This window comes from Canis lupus, chromosome 23 (genome assembly GCF_011100685.1).
Source record: "Canis lupus familiaris isolate Mischka breed German Shepherd chromosome 23, alternate assembly UU_Cfam_GSD_1.0, whole genome shotgun sequence".
Lineage (NCBI taxonomy): Eukaryota > Metazoa > Chordata > Mammalia > Carnivora > Canidae > Canis > Canis lupus.
Genome location: NC_049244.1, coordinates 24,131,031 through 24,153,577, shown reverse-complemented (window position 1 = coordinate 24,153,577; position 22,547 = coordinate 24,131,031). Strand labels below are relative to the sequence as shown.

The window sequence follows — 22,547 nt, the reverse complement described above, 5'->3', positions numbered from 1 at the left end:
ATATTTAAGATATAAAGAAACTGTTCATTGATGTGTAGATTTCATAATCAGCTGGCTAAATACAGAACAAAAATCAGGAAAGGAATCATGTTGGTAATAACCTACATTCACAGAACAGTGAAGAGAGTTTAAAAGATGTAGGGCAGCTACTAATATTAGAACACTTTTGAAAACATTGCCATTGCTTTACAGCAAACAAAGAAATAGTGCAATTCTAAGGAAATCGTTTAAAAATAACAACAAAATGTCACTGTGGGGGCCATGGGCTGTGTAAGTCAAGTGCTCCATTTCTGAAAAGGTTTGTAGGTAAGGGTTAGAATGTTTCCTTATTTCTGAAATCTGGCTGACCCAGAAAGACATTGCAGCAAAGCCTACCGGGGGAGCCTGCGTGCTTGGCCACAGCAGGCATAAGACATAAAACAGACTAGTAAAGAAAGAGAATAAGCTTTGGAGAAAGAAAAATATTCAGATCCCTACTCATAAAATTAACCATCTGACTTCAGCAAAATGTTCACCTTCCCTAAGTTCAGATTTTTCCTCTATTAAGTGGTAATAATAACATCTGCAATATAGGATCATTGCAAGAACTTTATACCATAAATAAAGCACCCAGCATGATGTTTTCTGTTAATAAGGGGTCAAATACTCATTTTCTCTTTCTACAAGGTTATACTTCCATTCAACAGAAGGCTACTCTCAAGTTAAAGCCCCCTGCTCCCTCCTCCTACCCGGTGTGGAGTAATAGGAGAGGATTTGTCTCAGTGCTTTCATGGGAGAGAAAATTTTGAATTTTCATGAGGGATAAAATGAAAATTAATAGATTTAAGGGACACAGATGATCATAAAAATTACTGTTTTTACCTGAGACTTTTTTTTTGCTATGAAAATTCTTAATATAAAATTAGAATAGAAAATGATAGGGCAAAGTGTTTATATTTCAGTGCATCTTATTTTAGCTAAATAATTTGATGAGATAGTGTCACTGAATCAATGTAAAGAACACTTGTTCTGTAAGACTTAGAGATTAAAGGGCAAAGACACCCAGTATGCCACTTAAACAATGCTTAATCATTACCTGCTACTATACTAAACATGTAAGTAGCAAAAATGATTATTAAACTAGGCAGAAAAGAACCTGCCAAGCTTACTGGAAACATCATCATAGCCAAATCTTCATTTTCAAAATGAAAGAATGCAGGTGTCTTGTTAAATCATCCTTGTTCAGCAAGGGGTATTTGGGCTGGAATGCTCTGATTGCCACTTTTTAGCATTTTTTTTGTATGTACACAAAGTTAATATTAGATCATTTTAACCCACCCAAGTCTTAAATATATTCATAAGAATTAAATGTACATTTCTAAACAAAAAATGGCCTTCGTAGAAAAAACTTGTATTTACTATTTAAAGGGAAAAGCCTGACTTTTCATACTATTTATTAACTCCTTTTTTAAAAAACAACTTTTCTGAGATATAATTAATATATCATATAATTCACCTATTTATTTTTTTAAGATTTTATTTATTTATTTGAGGGGGAGAGAGGAGAGAGAGAGAAAGAGAGAGTGCACAAGCAGGGAGAGGGGCAGAGGGAGAAGCAGGTTCCCTGATGAAGGCAGACACTTAACTGACTGAGCCACCCAGGCACCCTAATTCATCCATTTAAAGTGTATAATCTGAAGGCTTTTAGTATGTTCATAGAGTTGTGCATTCATCACCTTAATCAATTTTAAACCATTTTATAACCCCACAAAGAAACTCCGTATCATATAGCCATCACTTGTAATGCCTGAAGTCCCCCTATCCTGAACCCTATTAATCTACATTCTCTGCCCATATTTTTGTGTATTTTGAACATTTCATATAAATGGAATCATACAATATGGTCCTCTGTGACTGGCTTTTTTTCGTTTAGTATAATGTTTTCAAGGTTCACCCATGTTGTGGCTTGGGAGTACTTCATTTGTTTTTATACCCAAGTAATATTCCATTGTATGGATATACCACTTTTTGCTTATTCATTCATCAGCTGATGGACATTTGTGTTGTTACCACCTTTTAGCTAATATGAATAATGTTGCTATGAGCATTCCTAAGACATTCACACAAGTTTTTGTGTGGACATGTTTTAATTTCTCTTGGGTAATTAAGTGGAATTGCTGAATCGTAATGTAACTCTATGTTTAAACATTTGAGAAACTGCCAGACTGTTTCCCAAAGCAGCAGCAGCACTTTACATTCAGCAGTATATGAAGGTTCCAAGCTCTCTTTTCCTTGCCAGCAATTTTTTGTTTGTTATAAGACTTTTTTATTATAACCATACTAGAGTGTATGAAGTGGTATTTCATTGTGATTTTCACTTGCATTTCCTTGATAGCTAATAATATAGAGCATCTTCTCATGCTTTAGAAAGTTGTCTATTCATGCTTTGGAAAGTCGTCTATTCAGATCCTTTGCCCACTTTAAAATTGGATTGTCTCTTTGTTACTGGGTTGTAAGAATTACATATATATTCTCGATACAAGTTATGATGTGCAGTTTCCTTCTCCCATTATTGAAGTTGCCTTTTTATTTTCTACACATTTTTCTTTGAAACACAAAAGTATTAATTTTGGTGATATTCAGTTTATTCTTTCATTCTTTGTGATTTTGAAGTCACATCTACAAATTTGTAGCATGAGATCAATGAAGTCTCCTTCAGTCAAAGAAATAGAATAGCAATATCAGAAGTTGTTCCTTACCAAAGATTTGCTTTATTACTTTTCTAACTGGCAATGAAAATTTAGACTTCTATTAATAATTCACACAGAGAAACTTACATGAGTAACATCCATAGTAAAGGGTATGCCTCAGTCCTCTGAATTAGTATTATCATTATATCTTTTATTTGACAATTAGTTTAACCAAACACACTCAGAGAATTGTGAGACCATTCCAAGTTCTGACTGTACAATCTCATTTCTTCCTCATCATGATCACATATGTATTCTTAACCATCAATTCTCAAAAGTAAAACCTAAAAAAAATTTGTACATTCACTTTTTGACATAGAAAAACAAAATCCATTTAACTGCTGACAAGCCATTCTGTAGTTTTCATTTTAAAACATAAGTATTACTGATTATAATGCTACGTTTTGTGGGCATAGCTTTCTAAACTGGAATATACCCAACTATTTAATGATTTGCAGGATGCTTTTTGTTTATTTTCAGTTCTCAAGCCTGTATACCTAGGTAGATTTGTAGCTCTTATGAGAGATTTCCTGATAATAAATACATACCTCATACATACATACATACATACATACCCTAAACAATAGTGAGGATCTCCCAAAAGGAAAAAAAAATGCCACTCAAAAGTTTATCCTGTGAAGTATGAATTTAATATGGATATAGCTTTTGGATATTAGGTGTTTTTGTCTTCCTAACCTGTGATACATAAGCCTCTCTTATTTTGAGTAGAGGGACTAAATGGACATATTGGTAAAGGTCCAAGGGGGACCAATGCCACATTCCAAATGGGCAACTTGAGCAGGAAAAAGAGTATTTACAAAGAAGTTAGTTGAGTGTAGGGCAACCACAAAGGTTAGCACTGTCCCTCCCACTGTGGGTATAATAACAATAGAAGAGCACTACAACTCCTGGGTCTGAAGGGGCCAGGGTAGAGAGTGATTATAGATAGAATCTTGAGTCCCAGAAAGGTGGAGAAGGCCACCTGAAAAGAGCTGTGATCTTTTGTTGGGACCCTCTGTGACCTTCTGCCCACCTCAACTCTGCAGGGAAGCAGCCAGAGGAACATATACCCCGACTTCCCTCTTCTATCTCTCTTCGATCTGCTGATGTTCTACAATGGCCAAACCCAACCAGAAGCCAATGAGCCAATGAGCCTGTTGATGGAGTTCATACAAGTCAGTCTCAGCTCATACAAGGAGCAGAATTGGTTGGAATGTGGATCTATTCTAGAAATAAAAATGAGAAATATTCCGTAAAATGAGTTATTGTGTATTCAAGCAAGTACAGAGAAATTCAAATGAAATTTAAACAATTGGTTATTAATTATTTATTAGTAGTAATTAGCCAGTTAGTAATAGCCTAGTTATTAACTGGCTACTAACTAATAGTTTCAGAATAACTGTTTTTTTTTTTAATGAATATGGGTGTTCCTCTCCCATACTTCCTAAATAACTTGTAAGTTTTGATACATTCTTTAAGGATTTATTTATTTATTTGAGAGAGAGATCAGGGGAGAAGGGCAGAGTCTTAAGTAGACTCCATGCTGAGCATGGAGCCTGACACAGGGCTTGATCCCCCAACCCAGAAACCACAACCTGAGTCAAAATCAAGAGTCTGGCACCTAACTGACTGCACCACTTAAGAGCCCCATAAATTGATACATTTTTTTAAAAGATTTTTTTAATTCATCTATTCATGACACAGAGAGGCAAAGATACAGGCAGAGGGAGAAGCAGGGTCAATGCAAGGAGCCCGATGCGGGACTCGATACCGGGTCTCCAGGATCAGGCCCTGGGCTGAAGGCGGTGCTAGACCGCTGAGCCACCCGGGCTGCCCAGGTTCATACATTTTTAAAAGAACATACCCCTCTGCCATTTTCCATTCATCAACAGAAAAATTAAGTCCAATAATTGATCCAATCTAGCAGCTACAAATAGTATTAGAAATTTTTTATAGAATTTCACAATTGGAAGGGATTACAGGGAAATTTTTCTTTCTTCTCATCCCCTAATACATGAATTTCACCTTTTTAAAAATGAGAACATCATACATCTTTCAGAAGGGCTCTGATTCCACCTCCAGTCTAATATGAATTTTCGTGATTCTTCCATGATGAATCCCAGTTTTTAAGTGCCTTCTCTGAGTTTTAATACTTGCTTTCTAACCTTGCCATTCAGCATTTTCTTTTCTATACTTTTATGTTATTTTCATGTGCACATTTCTTCTTTCCCCAAGCTCTTGAGAACTTTGATCATATCTCCAAAAAATTCTGTGAATTGCCTCAAAATTATTATTATTATTTTTATTGTTGTTGTTAAAGTATGCAGACTTTACAGAAGTACAACAGAGAATGTCCTTATCTCAAGTAGGTCAATGTTCAGGACTAGAAAATAAATATATATGAACTTGAGAAGGCTTGGAGATTCTTTAAGTCTTTTTATTAGAGAACCATAAGGCACGTAGACAAATGGGAACTGACACTTCCCATTTACTTGTACCTAATTAGAAATAAACACAATATCATAAATCAATACTAAATTAGTCAGATTTCCCTTTTGTGCTTATGTGACCATAGGATAAGATAGAATTTGAAAATAATTTATGTAATAGGTAGACGAATTGTTCTGAAATCAATATTTTAGCAATCTCAGCTTCAATATTGTATTTTTATAATGTGGGAGAATCATAAAATTTGAAATTTGAGAGATATCTCCGAGGCCACCTATTCTAGCTTATCTTCTAGTAGTGGAATTTTGTTTCTGAGATTTTTAGCAAGAAGTTATTTTGCCTGAACATTTTCTATAGTGAGAAACTCACTATGTCCCAATAGAAAGCTACACTAGTATTTTCCAAACCTAGTTGTGCTTTCAGATTCTCTAGAACTTTTTACATGATTATAGATTGTAGATATTTTATAAATTATGAATATATAAAATATATTTAATATTAGTAAGTATTTTAAAAATAACAATTCCTTTGGCCAGGCATAGACTAACTGAATCTCAGAACTCTAGAGTTGGCACTGGGAATCTGTATTTTTAAAAATTTTCCAAATGCAGGGCACCAAGGCGGCTCAGTCAGTTAAGCTTCTGACTTGTGATTTTGGCTCAGGCCATTATCTTAGGGTCCTTGGAGCCTCAAGTTGAGCTCTGTGCTCAGCAGGGAGTCTACTTAAGGATTTTCTTTCTCCCTGTCCCTTTGCCCCTCCCCCACTCATATTTTCTCTCTCTCTCTCTCTCTCTCTCTCTTGCTCTCTCTCTTTCTCTAAAGAAACAAAATCTTTTAAAAAATTCTCCAAGTGCTTCTGATGACAGCCAACCTCATTCCTCAGTTTAGCTATTAGAAACCTATTCTCTATATTTACCTCATATAACTTTCTATAAAGCCTTTTTATTAATATTTCCTACTCTATCCCTCTTGAGTTGCATAGAAAAAGCTACATAAATGTTTTTTATGCTGAAAATATTTTAAATTTTGAAGATAGCTAATATCTCTCTTCCTCCCCATTCTGTAGCATATTTTCCTCCTCTCTAATGCTCTCTCTTCCTGAAACTTTACTCATGTAACATGAAATACAGACCCTTTAATCATCATGATTAACTTCCTCTGCCACTGACCCCTCCTCTTGTCCAAATTTCTTAAAGACAACCACAAATGATCCCAGTGTCCTATAGATGACATTTCCAGAACAGACCATATTGTCTATCATGTTTTAGTTTACGAAAACACCTGAAGGTCTTGTATTTTTCTCTCTGTTCAGAAAGCTCTTCCCCAATATCTGCATGGAAGCTCTCTTCCCTCTTTTAAGCTTGTGTTCAGATGTCAACTTAGTGAGGTCTTCCTTGACCAGTCTTTTTAAATAGAAGTCCCCTCTACCCAAATTACTTCTAAATTTGTTCTTCCTCATAGCTTATCAAACCTCTGATACAGTACATAGTTTATTTATCTAGATTTTTCATCATCTTTATCTCCCATTAGGATGTCAGTTCTATGAGGACAAGAATATTTATCTGTCTTTTTCTTTGCTATGACTGGCTACATACAGTAGCCATACATTTATGGTGATGAATGTATAAAAAGTGCTGGATTATGCATTACATCTTTTTTAACCATCAGGTAGAACATTGAATAAAAGAGAAAATAAAATTCCAATTTTGAGTTTGAAGAGACCCTATAAATCCCATCATGTGAGATGCTTCTATCATGGATTAGTAAATTGAGGCCCAGAGATAATCACATATGCAGCAAGAGGTATAGAAAGGCTTAAAAAGCCTTAAAAGTCCCATTTCAGTGGCTTTTTTTATTGGGTTAGTTTTCAGAGAAGGCTATCCTTGGTGTGCACTGAAAAGATTTCCTTCTGAAATATTAGATACCCATGTTAAGACTTGAGTCTTTGGTTTCTTAAATTACCCATATATACTTAAAAGTAATATTTGATTTAATAATGGACAGATAATTTTAAGATATGATAATTTTAGAAAGGGCTTTTCAAAAAAAGTCTAATAAAATACAGTGTATGTTTATTCAAGGGGAAAGATACATCTCCCAAATATGTTTTTCCATTGGTGACTATTCCACATGTTAGCATATTCAAATCCAGAAAAAGAAAAAAAGAAAGGAAAAGGAGTACATTTTGAAGCAAATAAAATGATAAGTGGGGTGGAGTCCACTGGTAAAATATTGATTTTTTTAAACGTATTTTTAAATCAAATCTGATAACTGGTAACAAAATACCGTTACTACAGCCTTATACTGACTTCAGTTGATGATCTGCAAGCCTACTCTCTAAAGTGAATCTCTTCAGCCTTGGTGATAAAGGAGTTCTATTCACATAGCATTCATTTGATAGAGAATTGTGTTTTTGTTTAAAACTCCATTATCAAAAAAGCTTGAATCGGGTAGGTGTCTACCGGTGGTTAAAAGAAAACTCTAGACCTCTGAACAAGCTTTAGGTAGTAGGTTCCATGATGCTTTATATTAGACCTTGCTGAACCAGTCTTTCTCACTGAGGTGTTCATTGCTCAATTGCTATGAAAGTAAAAGAAAAGCTTTTGCATTCATTCAAGTAGGTATCTATTCTTTTGGTGTTTTTTTTGGACACTGATTTGCAGTAGTTAAAAATTAGTCATTGAAACTTATAACAACCAGAAATAAAGGAGAAGCAATTAATGTAAATCAGTTTTCTTTTTCAGGTAAGATATTTGGGGATTTTTAAAGGAATTACATGTACATTGTATTTTTAAGTGAGATTCTAATGTACATACCAAATATTTTGTTTTTATTTTTTAACCATGAGCCATTTTAAACATATAGGTATTGATAAAATAACAGATGTCCAAATAACTATTATTCATATTAAGTAAATAATAACATATTTCTATGTTTCATATGTTGTGTACATACATGTTGAATGTACATCTATACACAGAATAATTCCCTGTGAGATAAACATACAAATAAGAAATAATAGAAACAAGCTGAATGACTCCTACCCATCAGGTGAATGAGAAAATCACTACATAGAGACAGATAGTAAAGGCCGGGACACATAAACCTTAAACCCCACCCCGGATAAAGTGCCACATAATCAAGAGGGAGCCCCTAACTCCCAGCATTGGAGAGTTTGGAACTAGAGCCCCCAACTAGGGTCTTCAAAACATCTGGCTCTGAAAGCCAAAGGGGCTTATTTTCACAAGTCCTACATGATTATAGCAAACAAAAATAATTTTTAAATGGTTGGGAGAACATAGCAGATAAGGGGCTAGTATCCAAAATTTATAAAGAACTGAACAAACTCAATGCCTCAAGAACAAATAATCCAATCGAGAAATGGGCAGAAGACATGAACAGACATTTCTCCAAAGAAGACTTACACATGGCCAACAGACACATGAAAAAAATGCCCAATATCACTCAGCATCAGGGAAATACAAATCAAAACCACAGTGAGATACAACCTCAACTGGTCAGGATAGCTAAAATTAGCAAGTCAGGAAATGACAAATGTTGGTGAAAATGTGGAGAAAGGGCAGTCCTCTTACACTGTTAGTGGGAATGCAAGCTGGTGCAGCCACTCTGGAAAACAGAGTGGAGGCTTCTCAAAAAGTTGAAAATAGAGCTACCCTATGACCCAGCAATTGCACTACTAGGTATTTACCCAATGATACAAATGTAGTGATCTAAAGGGGCACCTGCACCCCAATGTTTATAGCAGCAATGTCTACAATACCCAAACTATGGAAAGAGCCCAGATGTCTGTCGACAGATGAATAGATAAAGGTGTGGTGTATATAATGGAAAACTACCCAACCATCAAAAAAATGAAATCTCGCCATTTATACCAAAATGCTGCATATTTATATCCCAGACTGAAACCAAATCAACTCTAGGTTTAGAAAATGATTGGAATATATATCCATGATGTTCCATAGCAATTAAAAGAGGGTTTGTTCAGTTGTCCATCAACAGATAAATTGATATAGATGGGATTTGCATATATATATATACATACTCAGCTATCAAAAAAATGATATATATACTCAGCTAGTATGTATATATATATATACTCAGCTATCAAAAAAATGAAATCTTGCCATTTGCAACAATATGGATGGAACTAGAGGGTATTATGCTAAGCAAAATAAGCCCATCAGAGAAAGACAATTATCATAGGATTTCACTGATATATGGAATTTAAGAAACAACAGAGGATCATAGGGGAAGGGAAGGAAAAATAAAATAAGATAAAATCAGAGGGGGAGACAAACCATAAGAGACTCGATCATAGGAAACAAACCTAAGATTGCTGGAGTGGAAGGATGGGGTAACTAGGTGATGGACATTAAGAAGGCATGTGATTTAATGAGTATTGGGTATTATATAAGACTGATGAATCACTGAACTCTACCTCTGAAACTAATAATATCCTATATGTCAATTAATTGAATTTACATTTTAAAGAGTGAAAAAATGGGTGTTAAGAGCATCTCTATGGTTGTATATCCAAGTTCAGCAGAGAGGGAGCATGCAAAAATGCCCATTTCCTAGTTTCTCCCTGAAAGGGATATTACTGCATACTTTCCCAGCTGCTGCCTAAGGACAATCCACGTGCACCTAGGTACTCTCTATGATCCTCCACTTTGGGACACTGACAGATCTTGGGACACCCTCAACTACTGGGAGCCACCAAGAAGAAAGACAACAGTTTCAACAATCACAAAGACCCTAAACCCTCAAGATTCCACCAAAATTTGTTAGAACTAATAAATGAATTCAGTAAAGCTGCAGGATATAAAGTCAATATATAAAAGTCAGTTGTATTTCTATCCACTGATAATGAACTATCAGAAAGAAAAATTAAGAAAAACAATCTCATTTACAGTAATATCAAAAAGAATAAAGTACTTAGGAATAAATTTAACCAAGGAGGTATAGACTTGTACACCAAAAATGACAAAATATGTGTTTTTTTGTGCTTATTTTATTTAAATTCAATTAATTAACATATACTGTTGGTTTCAGAAGTAGAAGTCTGTAATTCATCAGTCTTTTATAATACCCAGTCTCATTATATCCTGTGCCCTCCTTAATGTCCATCACCCAGTTATCCCATCCCCTCACTCTCCTCCCCTCCAGCAACCCTGTTTGTTTCCTATGATTAAGAGTCTCTTATGGTTATGACAAAATATTGTTGAAAGAAATTAAAAGAAGATCTAAACAAAAAAAAAAACTCCAACTACAGACTTGTCAAAGGAATTGAGAAAAGCTGTTTAGACTAGATTCTCAGCTCTTACTGAAAGACTAGTACACGAAGAGTTAACCAAAGGGACTAGATCCATAATAGGAAGTCATGATCTGACTTAGAATACGACAACCAGCAGCACTCGCATCAACTGGGAGCTTAACAGAAATGCAGAATCCCACCCCATACCTACCGAGTCTTAGTATACATGGTGTCAAGATCCCCAAGTAATTCCTCTATTCATTGTCTTGATAAGCAGTGTCAATACAGTTTGTATTCTGAGATGAGACAGATTTTTCACTAATAGCAGTGAAGATCCTTTAGCCAGACAGCAATTTGGATACTAATCAAACTTTGTCACAGGAAGTGGGAAAGTAGATGAGGAAAGCAATCAAAGGGTTGATAAATAATGGATTACAACAATACAGCTAAAGTAATAAAGTCGTGTCCAAAGGCCTGAGTTTGCAGAAATTCAATGAAACCATTGGAGTAATCACTTTCAAGACTTGTAATTCTTCTCTTATAATTTAAGTGGCATCAGATGCACCTGCAAAAGTAAAGCCCTTGGTACTATTCCTGTGTGACCTCGGGTAAACCATTTCACCTCCCAACATTCTAGTCTCTCCAGCTGTAGAACAAGATTTACAACTTTCGTTAGTAATGGGATTGAGATTCTCATTTGGATGAAATTTATGCAAGTGCCGAGTATGATTATTATTTTAGCTGACAGATAAAAAGATTGTCATTTGTTTTTGAATGTGTTGTGAAGCAAAAGACACAAGGATGAAATTATACCGATCGTCCTTTTTGTTTTGCCTGCTTATGGAGTTTGATTGAACTTGTCTGAATCCCATGATAAATATGCAACATAACAAAAGATTAAATGAAAGACCATTTAATTACCTGAATCAGAGCTTGTAAAAATGTATATGTGTTCATGGCGGGGGGTGGGGGATGGAGAGGATTGGTGTAATTAGGACCGGGAATTTAGAAAAATTGTGTCTAGCAGGAAAATGTGTACATGTTTGGCAAAAATTGAGTGATGGGTCAAGAACTCTTCAAGCTAAGAAGATTATATCAACAGATGCATTACCCATCTGCTCACTGAATGTACAAAAATGGAAACGGCATTTTTTTTCTATCAATTGAAGTTCCAGTTATACTCAGAGGCCATGAATCATACCATGCCAATAGCCAAGATTGAAAAATGTAAAACATGAATAATAGAAAGCAAAAGTTAGCTACTTTCTACGTGAAATAAAAGGTATTGTCAATTCTGGTCTTCCTTGTGAAACTCACATTCCTGTTCCCAAAAGGCACAATCCAGAGACACACCAGAACAGCAAATCTGTGTTTACACTAAAAGGCACATAATCTAAGTGTAAAAACTGGCAGTGCACAGTCTTATTGGAACAATAGGTCACCAGCATCCCAGATGGATTTTTTTCAACTATGTAATAACACAATGGTTTTAAAACCTCCCATTTTGAAGTGAGGGGGATGTCTATGAGATACTGACATCATATAAAACATTCTTACCTGCTAGAGATATAGTGGTACTTAAATCTGTGTCTTGCAGTGCTATTTAGGGGAGATTGGTGAAAGTTATTTAAGTTCAAATGAAAATATTAGAAACTCATACTAAGAAATTAACCATGCAACTTATTATTCATTAACTTACTCATGTATCAACAAAGAGTTGTAAATGGCAGGATTTATACAGAGACTAGAGCTATTATAAAGCACAATAATGACTAGTCATACCTGCCCCCAGCTAATCCTGCTGAACATTGTTGTATTTTGGCTCATGCATCCTTTATAGAGATTTCTCAATCCATCTGACTGCAATTACTCAAACCTTAGATCAACATTTTTCAAAGGCTTTGGTTATCGCTGTTACTATTTGTTACGGCAAAGAGCTACACAAGTGATGCTAAAACTTGGAGACTCTATTTCTCCCAAATTAATTCTGTAAAAGCATTAACAGCATGGTTTGTCTCTCCGTGCTGAGGCTGAAGAGGAGTTATATATGTCCTTTATTCTCTTTGGGCTAAATGTTTCCTGGGTCAGTATTCCCTACCATGAAGAAGTTTTCAACTGAGCTGTTTTGCATTATCAAATGCAGATACTGGGGATCCTGGCAAGCATCAGTTATATGTAGGGACCAAACATTAACTCCATTGTATTATTTAATCCTCACAACAAAGTATCTGTGGACATATGATTGAGGGTGAGAAGTAGCATCACATCAGTGGTGCAAATTAAACATAAGAAAAGAAAAACAGATACCTTGGAAATGTAGGCAACAATAACTATTTCTTAGCAAAAAGAAGTTCTGAGAAAAGCTGGATATGGCAAAAAATAGAAAAATTGTGGCAATTAGTGACTTCCTTCTTAAAGGTATGGGATGATCACTTTGTGGATTATCATGGATAATTGACCAGTCCGGTGTCACATGAGTGTTTCTATTCATGACAGAAGATGCTGCTAAACAAGAGCAAATGTACTGCCTAAAAATCTGCTAAACACCTAATGATTCGTGTGGTAAAATACATGTTACTGGGAGAACAGAGAAGAGAAGAATCTTTAGATGATCCAAAGTTTTGGATAGAAAACTGAACCACTTGGAAGCACAGATGGTGTTTTCAACACTTCTTTCTAGCAGTTGGGACTTTGGAAGGGATAGAGAAATCTTGGATGTGAACAATTGGCTCTGCAGATGGTGATGGTGAACTGGTTTGGCCGACAGTTTTAAATCCCAGACTGATGGGTTCTTATTCACAGAAGAATTAAGAGAAGGAAGTGGAAGGAGGGGGGAATGAATAAAGGAATATAATTTAATACACAAGGGGAAAATGTGTATTAAGTTATGGTTTATTTATCAGTTTTATAAATAGAAATAATCAGAAGGCCACATCTAAAATAGCCAGCTACGGTAGCAACCAGAGATGCAAAAAAGTTTACCAAATTTCAGCTGATAAAACAATTCTGAATAACTTAATTAAGTTTGTCACTTGGCACTCATAGTCATGAGATATGGGAGTCAGTAAATAGGTGCCACTAAAAAATGTGATGGGGGGACACCTGGGTGACTCAGTTGATTAAGCATCTGACTCTTGATCTCAGGGTCAAGAAAGAGAGGAAGAAGAAAGAAAGAAAAGAAAGAAAAGAAAGAAAGAAAGAAGAAGAAAGAAAGAAGAAAGAAAGAAAGAAAGAAAGAAAGAAAGAAAGAAAGAAAGAAAGAAAGAAAGAAAGAAAGGAAGGGCATTGAGCATCTTTAATTAGTAAAACAATCCCTAAAATGGATTAGAAAAGAATCCAAATCCTATCCTCACCCCATCCCATCCCCTTACCAACATTAACCTTTTCAACAACACCTGGAAAAATGGGGTCATTCACCTAGAGGTATGAGAGGAAGAAGTGAGGGAGGGAGGGAGGGAGGGAAGGAGGGAGGGAGGGAGGAAGGAAGGCAGAAGAGGGAAGGAAAAAAAAGAAAAACCAGCAAAAGAAAAAACGCAAGAAAGAAAGAAGAAAGACTAAGAAAGACGAAAAGAAGAAAGAAGGAAGGAAGGAAGGGAAGAGAAAAAGGAAGGAAGGAAGGAAAAGAAAGGAAGGAAGGAAGAGAAAGAAAGGAAGAGAGAGAGAGATAGGGCTTGTTAAGGGCTTTGTAATATCCACTTAAAAAGAGGCTGTATTGGGCACCTGGGTGGCTTAGTTGGTTAAGACGCTGCCTTCGGCTCAGGTCATGATTTCGGGGTCCTGGGATTGAGCCCCACATTCTTCCTGTTCCGTGAAGACTCTGCTTCTCCCTCTCCCACTCCCCCTGCTCTTGCTCTGTCTGTCTCTCTCTCTCTCAAATAAATAATATGTATTTTTAAAAAAAGAGATAGTATCTTCTAATATGAGTAACAGAAGACATTTAAAGAATTTGAGCAGGTGTTGAGGTAAGTGGGAAAACTTTGGTTCATTTGATCTGGAATGATTTTTGTTTGTTTTTACTGACCTATTTTTGCAGTACTCTGGTTTTAAGTTGTATTTTGAAGGCATATCTCCTTAAATGGATGGAGCCTTGTTCACAAAGTAGCCCCAACAAGCTTTTTTAGCAAATGCACATCTTAGCATGCTATAAAAAGGCAGAAAGCCTCACCACCCTTGTAGAGACTTCATTCTTTGCTTTCCACATTTGATTAAGAATAAGGCCTTTCCTGTTTTAGAATGAATTTTGTTAGCAAGCCCAGCAGAAAGCAGTAAACAAAAGTGCCGTGCCTCTTACTGCAGTTTTTGTGGCAGTATGTTGTCACTTTCAGCGTCACCAGAGTATCCACCTCCAGGAGATGCCGTGTTTCCTTGTGACAGTTGCCTTTGTCCTTGGGAAGTGAGAGATCCCATATCCAACAGGGATTAATTCTCTTCATGTAACTTTAATAAGGTGCAGGGGTGTTTCCTCAGTGACACAGTGACAGAAATCTTGATATAAATTGATCTTTACCCTTCAGAGCTAAAGAAAGCTCTATTTCCTTGGATTCTTTGTTTGCTTTTAGTTCAGGCTAATATAGTGATTTTGTTTTCTGGAAATGTTAATGCTTCTTTACATTCTGGGAGCCAGTCAAGACTCTCGATTCTCATTCGAAGTTCATTGCCCCGAAGTTGTGATAAGTGCACAGTAAAAGTTGGATGTCAAGGATGTGGCTATCAAAAGCTATTTCACCCATGAGAAAATACCTGTCCATCTTGAAATCTAGAAAAAAATAGTTCATCAGAAATATATATGTTGGTGTATTGTCTGGCTCCAAATTCCCCTTACTGCACACTGTTTTTGTTGTTTTATTTGTATAATTTAATATGAGGAGGTTTTGCTCTGCTTAATACATCTCTGACTTAGAGATGATGCCATTTACTTACTTGATGTTGAATTAACACTTCAGATAGATTTCACACATGAAGCTATCTTTTTGTATCATCTGGGCTCTTCACAAATTCTGAGCACATTAACAAAAATCTCTCAACTCTTAATCAATACCTCCTTCTCCAGGTGATTATATATTATAACAGAAAGAGCACCAAAATAAGAAGGCCTGGATTCCAGACCAAAGAATGAAATAAGGGACCTTAAAAATGTTGTTTAAGTTCTGAGCCTTAGTGTCCCCATTTTATAGGTGGGGAAATAATAATGTATCTCTGCCTATCTTAGCACTGTTTATAAATCCAATAGAGAAAAAGGTACCTGAAATCACATTGTATCATAAATTTACTCAAACATTTATTGAATAACATAATTGTTGATGTGCTTAAAATGCAAAATGGTTCTTCAAAGACTATCTTTATTCAAGCCTAATAAAATGCCTATTAAAAAGCATTTTACTGGGAGCTAATGTACCTCTGGTCAATTCGATGCAGAAATGAAGCTTAGACATTTCACAGAAATGAATGGTCAATATATCCCTTCAAACATCTCGTTTAGTGTCAGCCTTCTCTTCTGAAATTTGGATAAGAGAGCTAATCAGTTCAAGATGGAACCCATGGGTGAATGTCTGCAATGCCAAGATCCAGATCCTGATTTAAGTGTGACCCATGCACTTTAAAATTGAGGCTTGGCAGGTAATAAAATTAGACAATCTCAAAACACATAGTTAAAATGTAGTGAAAATCTCAAAACACATAGCATCTTTCTCAGATTCACTATTTTGCTTCTTAAATGTGAGGCTCAGAGGTATCTTTTTATCACCCAAAGTTTCAGATCTGTTGAAAAGCCTGGACAGGCATTCGATTGAGTCCCTCGAGTTCCATGCTAGCAGCAAGGCACAAATACTTTTGGCCTGGCAACTTCAAGGCAGGTGTTACCAGTTGGTTGCCTGAACCATGGAAAAACCTCCTTCTGGCCTTTTTTAAAATGCCTGATTCAAGCGGCACTACCTCCTGATGGGCCTGCCAGGGAGAATTAGTTTCAGAACGCACTCACAGGAAGTGAAATGAATTAAGCTGCTGGAGGAATTAGGAATGTGTACGTAAATGTTGAAAAAAGTTTGCCCAAAACAGCAATCTTGGATCTGGCATCACTGAAGTCGAACTTGCCTTTTGTTTTGTTTTGTTTTTTGAGGATAGTCAATGGGTTCAGGTGCTTATATTGGAGTTTTGTGGTTCATGATAGAATAATCAAGTCACAGAAGGTCCTTTATAAAATACAATCATAGCAATGAAGGCAAAGTATTACACCATCGTGTTATTGTTACAAATCACCAAAGATTAGAAAATACATGTTTGTGTCCTGCTTTCTTTTCCTCACTTTGAAGAATGTAAGCACTCCAGAAAAGCTAGATTCAATCTTCTGGTGGTCTTCCATGGTTAGAAAAAAGTGATGTGGTTGGCAAGAAAATAGATCCTCTGACAGATTTTATTATCGGTTTTAAGTATAAAATGAATAATGAAGACTTTTCAGTGGGTCTTAGGTGTTTGAGGGTTGTGTCTACTTGGAAAATCTTACAAAAGGTAAATGTCTTGGCTAGAAAAGTGAATAAAGCACATACCACATAATCTGGGTTACAATTCCACAAGGCTCCAGGTTCACTGATCTACCACAACGCCCCAAGGCTCCACACCATCTGATCTGCACCTACCTAGCTTTCAGGTTTCTCTTATTTGGCTGTGTTCCCTCTTTCTGCAACTCCCTCCCTCACCGATCTGGTGCAGGTTCTTGCTTACCACCTTCATCATCCCTGAAGGCTAGTTTGCCCCTGAACCTACAATGAGCATGGATCTCAACCAAAAATGACGAAAGTGAGGGTTATTATTTACTATCTACTCTGGACAGATGGTGTGCTGAGTGCTTTACATACAATACCCACCACTCCATACTGGTTTTTGAGGTGTCTGAGGATGATTTGTGTGCACCACTGTGTAACCCATTAACTTAAGGTACTGTCTGTATGTACGAGATACAAGAGATAATTGACCCACGTCTCTAATTTAGTTCAAGAACCCCAGAGTCACTGATTAAGAACACAACTATGAATATCTCTGTAGGTTCCCTCAGAATAAGAATGGCTGTAGATTAGGTGCCCAACTTTCCCATCCACCCCTTGGACTTGGCTGGAGTTAGAGGTGGGCAGCCTTTCAGTCCTTCGTATTGTGAAATCTCATTTCCCTGCCTCACTGCTCTCAAAGCACTGCCATGCACCTCTGACTATTGCTTTCTGCTTTGCTTTATCCACGCAGGTAACGACATTGACTCAGGAGGTCTCTCAGTTAGGTAAAGACATGAGGAATGTGATGCAACTTCTAGAAAATGTTCTTTCACCTCAGCAACCGTCACGGTTTTGCTCTCTGCACTCCACATCCGTGTGTCCCTCCAGGGACAGCTTACAGACCAGGATGACCTGGAGCACACACCAACCTTGCCTACACTTACAAGCTGGGGGAGCTGCTTATACTCAAGCACAACTCTGTCATGGTAATGTCACCTCACACATTTGGAGTGTGGATCCCTCCTCTGTGGGGAGCAGCCCCCAGCGAACTGGAGCTCATGAGCAAAATCCAGCTGACACTGAACTTTATCATTCTCCAAACCTTGATTATTCACCTGCGCACTACCAGGTCGTCCAAGAAGGTCATCTGCAATTTTTAAGGTGCATCTCCCCACATTCAGATTCTACACTGACACCTCTGCAGTCCATTTCAGCGACCCTCTCATCCTCCCTCTGCTCCTCCTCAGAAACGTCCTTGCATCTGGTTCTCCCAAGCAGATCAGAGGAGGGCAGCTTCAGCCAAGGAGTCACGAGTTCCTTCAGTCTGGAAAACTTGCCAGGATCTTGGGACAGGGAAGGAGCAGCATCAATCTCTACGGAACCCTTGGAAAACTTTCCACTGGAAGTTGTCACAAGCACAGCAGAAATGAAAGATAGTAAAGCCATAAACGTATGATATTTGCGCACGTGCAGCAGCTGCCAGTTCCAAACCCACCACTGCATGACAGCTTTAGTTTGCCTTTTTTGCCTCGGGCAGGTGTGAAGACTGGGCTAAGCTGGGAGTCCTGCAGGAGCGTGCGTGAGGAGCCAGCCGAAGGCGAGCCACATCCATACTGTAGCAAGCACTTGCTAGATCCTTAGGAACATAGCAGAAACCGTTCCCTCTACAGGCATTCACTTACCCGTCTGTTTCACAGACTTTTTAAAAGTCCAAAGACCCTGAGGGTCTGAGCAGCTAGAAGTTCCAGACAAAGAATCTGTGGATTCATTTTGTCCTAGGTGACTTTTGTGAAATGCAGCAAAGGTTTTTCCTGAGTGCCTGCTTGTCGTTCCTGAACAATATCCATAGCACTGTTGGCCTCTGGAGTGCACAGCTCCTGCTGATCTATTTTTCTTTTTGTGAAGGCAAAGGGACAATTATCACTGCATGTCATCTCCTAGACAATCAGTCAAATAGAGCTGGTGGCCAGTGGTTAGCTATTGCACGTTACTTGCCATGTAAATGAACATGTCTTTATTTATCGAAAAAAAAAAAGAGAGGCTATTTTTATATCCTTGGTATGAAATATGTATTTAAACTATTTAAAATATTTATAAAGAAATGAATGTTTTCTTTTCATTTTGGTAAAAAAAGAAAAAGCTTGCCGTCTTAAGAAATGCACTACTGTTATGTATAGTAGATCAAAAACTATTTATTATTAAGAGGATGTAGTTTCAAAAGGAATCCCCCCTTTTATTTGCATGCAGTTTGCAACAAATGTATCCTCACACTTCGGGATTACAAAGAAACAGTGAGGTCATATTTTATTAATGAAATAAAAACATGGACTGAGTGTCAAATATGTGGGCTCTGGCATGGTGGTAGGCAGGGCTCCACCTCGTTAGGCTCTGCTGACTCACGCCAACGACCCGAATTAAGGCTGCCCCCACTGTGCTGGCATAAATGTCTCCCCTCCAGGCATCAAACTTCATTGTTCAGGAACCCAAAATTGGTCTGTGGGATATGAGATCTCAACTACTTTAAGCCATTCTGATCTCAAAATGAGGGAGAGAACCTTGGCTGTATGCTTCCTTTGTGCTATTCTTGAGGGAGAGATTATACACCAGTGCAAATTCCAAAAGGGAGCCCAGACTTCTGAGCAATGACTTGTGAGAGTAGTAAGGCCAGCTTACACTGGATCAGTGTTTTCATTTTTTTCTGTAAAGCTCTCAACAAAGCTGTAAGTTATGCAGCGCAGGTGTTTTCATTCTCATTTTGCAAAGAGATAAAAAGAGATTACACAGCTCAGATGCCGGAGATGGTCTAGAACCTATAATTCTCCCTGCATCTCAGCCAAATGCAAATTCAGATGCTGGCTTGGGAATGGTTTAAACACCTTCACTCAACTTTTATTTGTTTTGGGTTTTTTTTAAAAGATTTTATTTATTTATTTCAGAGAGTGAGCACAAGCCTGAGCAGGGGGAGGGGCAGAGGGAGAAGCACACTCCCCCCTGAGCAGGGAGCCCCATGTGGGGCTCCATCCCAGGACCCTGGGATCATGACCTGAGCCGAAGGCAGACGCTTAACCAACTGAGCCACCCAGGCACCTCTCAACTTTTATTTGATGTTTAAGGACATTTAGGGCCAAATCATCCCAGACATTCTTAGAAAACATCCCATTTACATTCTGGAGTCTCAGGTTCTTTTTTTTGCATCACAAAAAATAAACAGTCTGAGAATTGTATCATTAAAAACATCTAAACAAACCAAAAGCTCTGATGTGTGAATCTTGTACCCTAAAATTGGCTGGGCAGCAGAAAGAAATCTGTATGAAAAAGGAAATAGTACGTGTGTATCAACATATTACTCAAGACAATGCGTTCTACTTCTCCACCTCCAAAATTTAATCTCTCCTTACCTAAGTGAATGGGAAAATTGAGGCAAAGGCAGCTTTCTAGATTTAAAGTACTCAGGTTTGTATTAATTCTCCCTTTTGTTCTCCTGACCTATATAGTCATTTTTAGTACCATTCAAAAAGAACGGTATTAGTGTGTGAATATTCTTCTGGCAAACTAGCACTAATTATTGATGCTAACAATAATGACTGACATTCTGTTTTTTGAGTAGTGACTCTGTACCAACATATATTTAGAATTTAACATGTTATATTTCCTCATATAATTGTCAAACAATGCTAAAAATGACTTACTATTATCCTCATTTTGTAAATGAATAATTGGGCCATGGACTTTTTTTTAACTTACCCAGTCACATTGTTTTAAATGATAAATCCAATAACCCATAGCCACTCGGTATCCTCTTCATGTCCAGATCTGTTCTTGCTGTCTTTTAAAACTTTACTAGTAATTACTTCCTTTTGAAATCTGTGAATAGAATAAAATAAAATATTTGTGTGTTTTTTTTTTTTTTTAAGGAAGCATACAGATGGGACAAATTAGCTAACCTGTGAGGATTTGAGGAAGCCCCTGTGAAATGTCTGGAAACATGCCCATATTTTTCCAGCCAGTCTCTCCTCTGTATCTGCACTTAATGGCTGACCTTAGGCATAAGAATCAGATACCTGCCCTCATAGGTCTGCAGCTGGATGAAAATGAATGATCACCCATAGTAAGTGAGGGCTCTCATTGATTTCTTAGAGGAGGGCACCTACTTCAGTCCCAACTTACTCTTTATTCACCTTTTCCCTCATCATCATTATTCTGAGCAGAACTCCTCCATATCCTGGGCAGCCAGAATGACACATTTTGCTTTGTTTGTTTATGTCTGTTGTGATATTATTCCAGGAAATGAGAATCCCAAGTTTTTCTAGGTATTTGATTTTCCAAACATTATTGCAATGTAAGTAGCAGAAGCCCTTGTCTACTTATCAGGGATGCATGTTTGGATCTCTACCTACCAACTCTGCTGAAGAAGCAAAACAGGGATCCAGAAGAAAGAAAAGCACTTATTTTCTTGGTCAAGTATATTTTCTTTAAAACAATACTGAGGACTAAAGTCTTCTGTGTAGCTCTAATTAAGAGAACCAGACAGATTAACAGGACTTTATTTTAATTCAACGTAAGAAATTTCTGGTAATTAAAGCCACTTACAAATGGAGTTTATTGCCTTGAGAGATGGTAAAATCACTAATAAAGTGTCCTTTGAGAGGTTGCATAACTACGTGACAGGAAAATTGTTTTCCAGAAGGATTCTGTATTGGGTGGGAGGTTAACAGAATACATGCATCAGAATCACATGGGGTGCTTGCTTAAACTTTAGATCTGGCTTCAACCAAGTGCCTTTGGGTGGGGCCTGATATCTCCCACTTAAACTCCCTGGGTGATTTATATGCACTAAATATTGGGAAATATTGGTATGGAATCTATAGTAGTACAAGACTGAGTCCTACCTAATTTATACACAGGTGGACTAGCATCTACATTCTGTTAAAGATAGGTCTGAGTCTGTCATTGTATCAGAAAGACCTGGTCAACCTCTATATCAGTAGTTTCAAACTTCTGTTCAAATGATGTATTTCCAGGGGATCTTAATAAAATTGAGATTTTAGGGACCTGATTCCTAAGATATGGGCTGGGTCCCAAGCAATTCTGATATAGATGTTCCAGGGAACAAACTCCAGAAACGTTACCCTAAGCTGTGTCATCATCCCTTAGATAATGAGTAGTTGGTTCTGTGGGGGGCAGACCAGCTAGAGTCAAACAATCAAAACTGACAATTATGTACCATACTGTTTCCATGGCATTCTTAATAAATCGATAAATTTTTTCATGAAAATAAGTGATCACTTTCTTCAAGAGCACTTTGAACGTTCCTTCATTACTGGTAATGGCTGAATGCCTACTATGTGTCATGTACTGGTACCTCTTGATTTGTCGTAGGTCTTTGTTCTCTTGTTTAACTTGGATTTTCTAGTAGGAAGAAAAAAATGAAAATGCCTTTTGAAGCCTTATGAACTTGTCAGTTCTTCCTGAATAGGGAGGAATCATATTTGGATGTGAAGTAAACCAACTACTTGGTTAGAGAATGACAGTTGCTATTGATGGCCCCTGTGTGAAATGGAACTGCTCATGTCAAGATTATGATTTTATCCAGAGCAATGAAAATAGCTTGTTCCA

General features: G+C 37.2%; 1 protein-coding gene across 1 annotated transcript in view; it reads left to right on the top strand.

Annotated features, from left to right (window-relative positions):
• The window catches only part of KCNH8 (potassium voltage-gated channel subfamily H member 8), a 366,249-nt gene extending 344,068 nt beyond the window's left edge, over nucleotides 1–22,181 (top strand). The window contains exon 16 of the mRNA XM_038570738.1: nucleotides 17,683–22,181. Coding sequence (XP_038426666.1) covers nucleotides 17,683–18,387 — 705 coding nt within the window. The 3' untranslated portion in view covers nucleotides 18,388–22,181. The remainder of the gene's footprint in view (nucleotides 1–17,682) is intronic.
• Nucleotides 22,182–22,547: the final 366 nt, after the last annotated feature.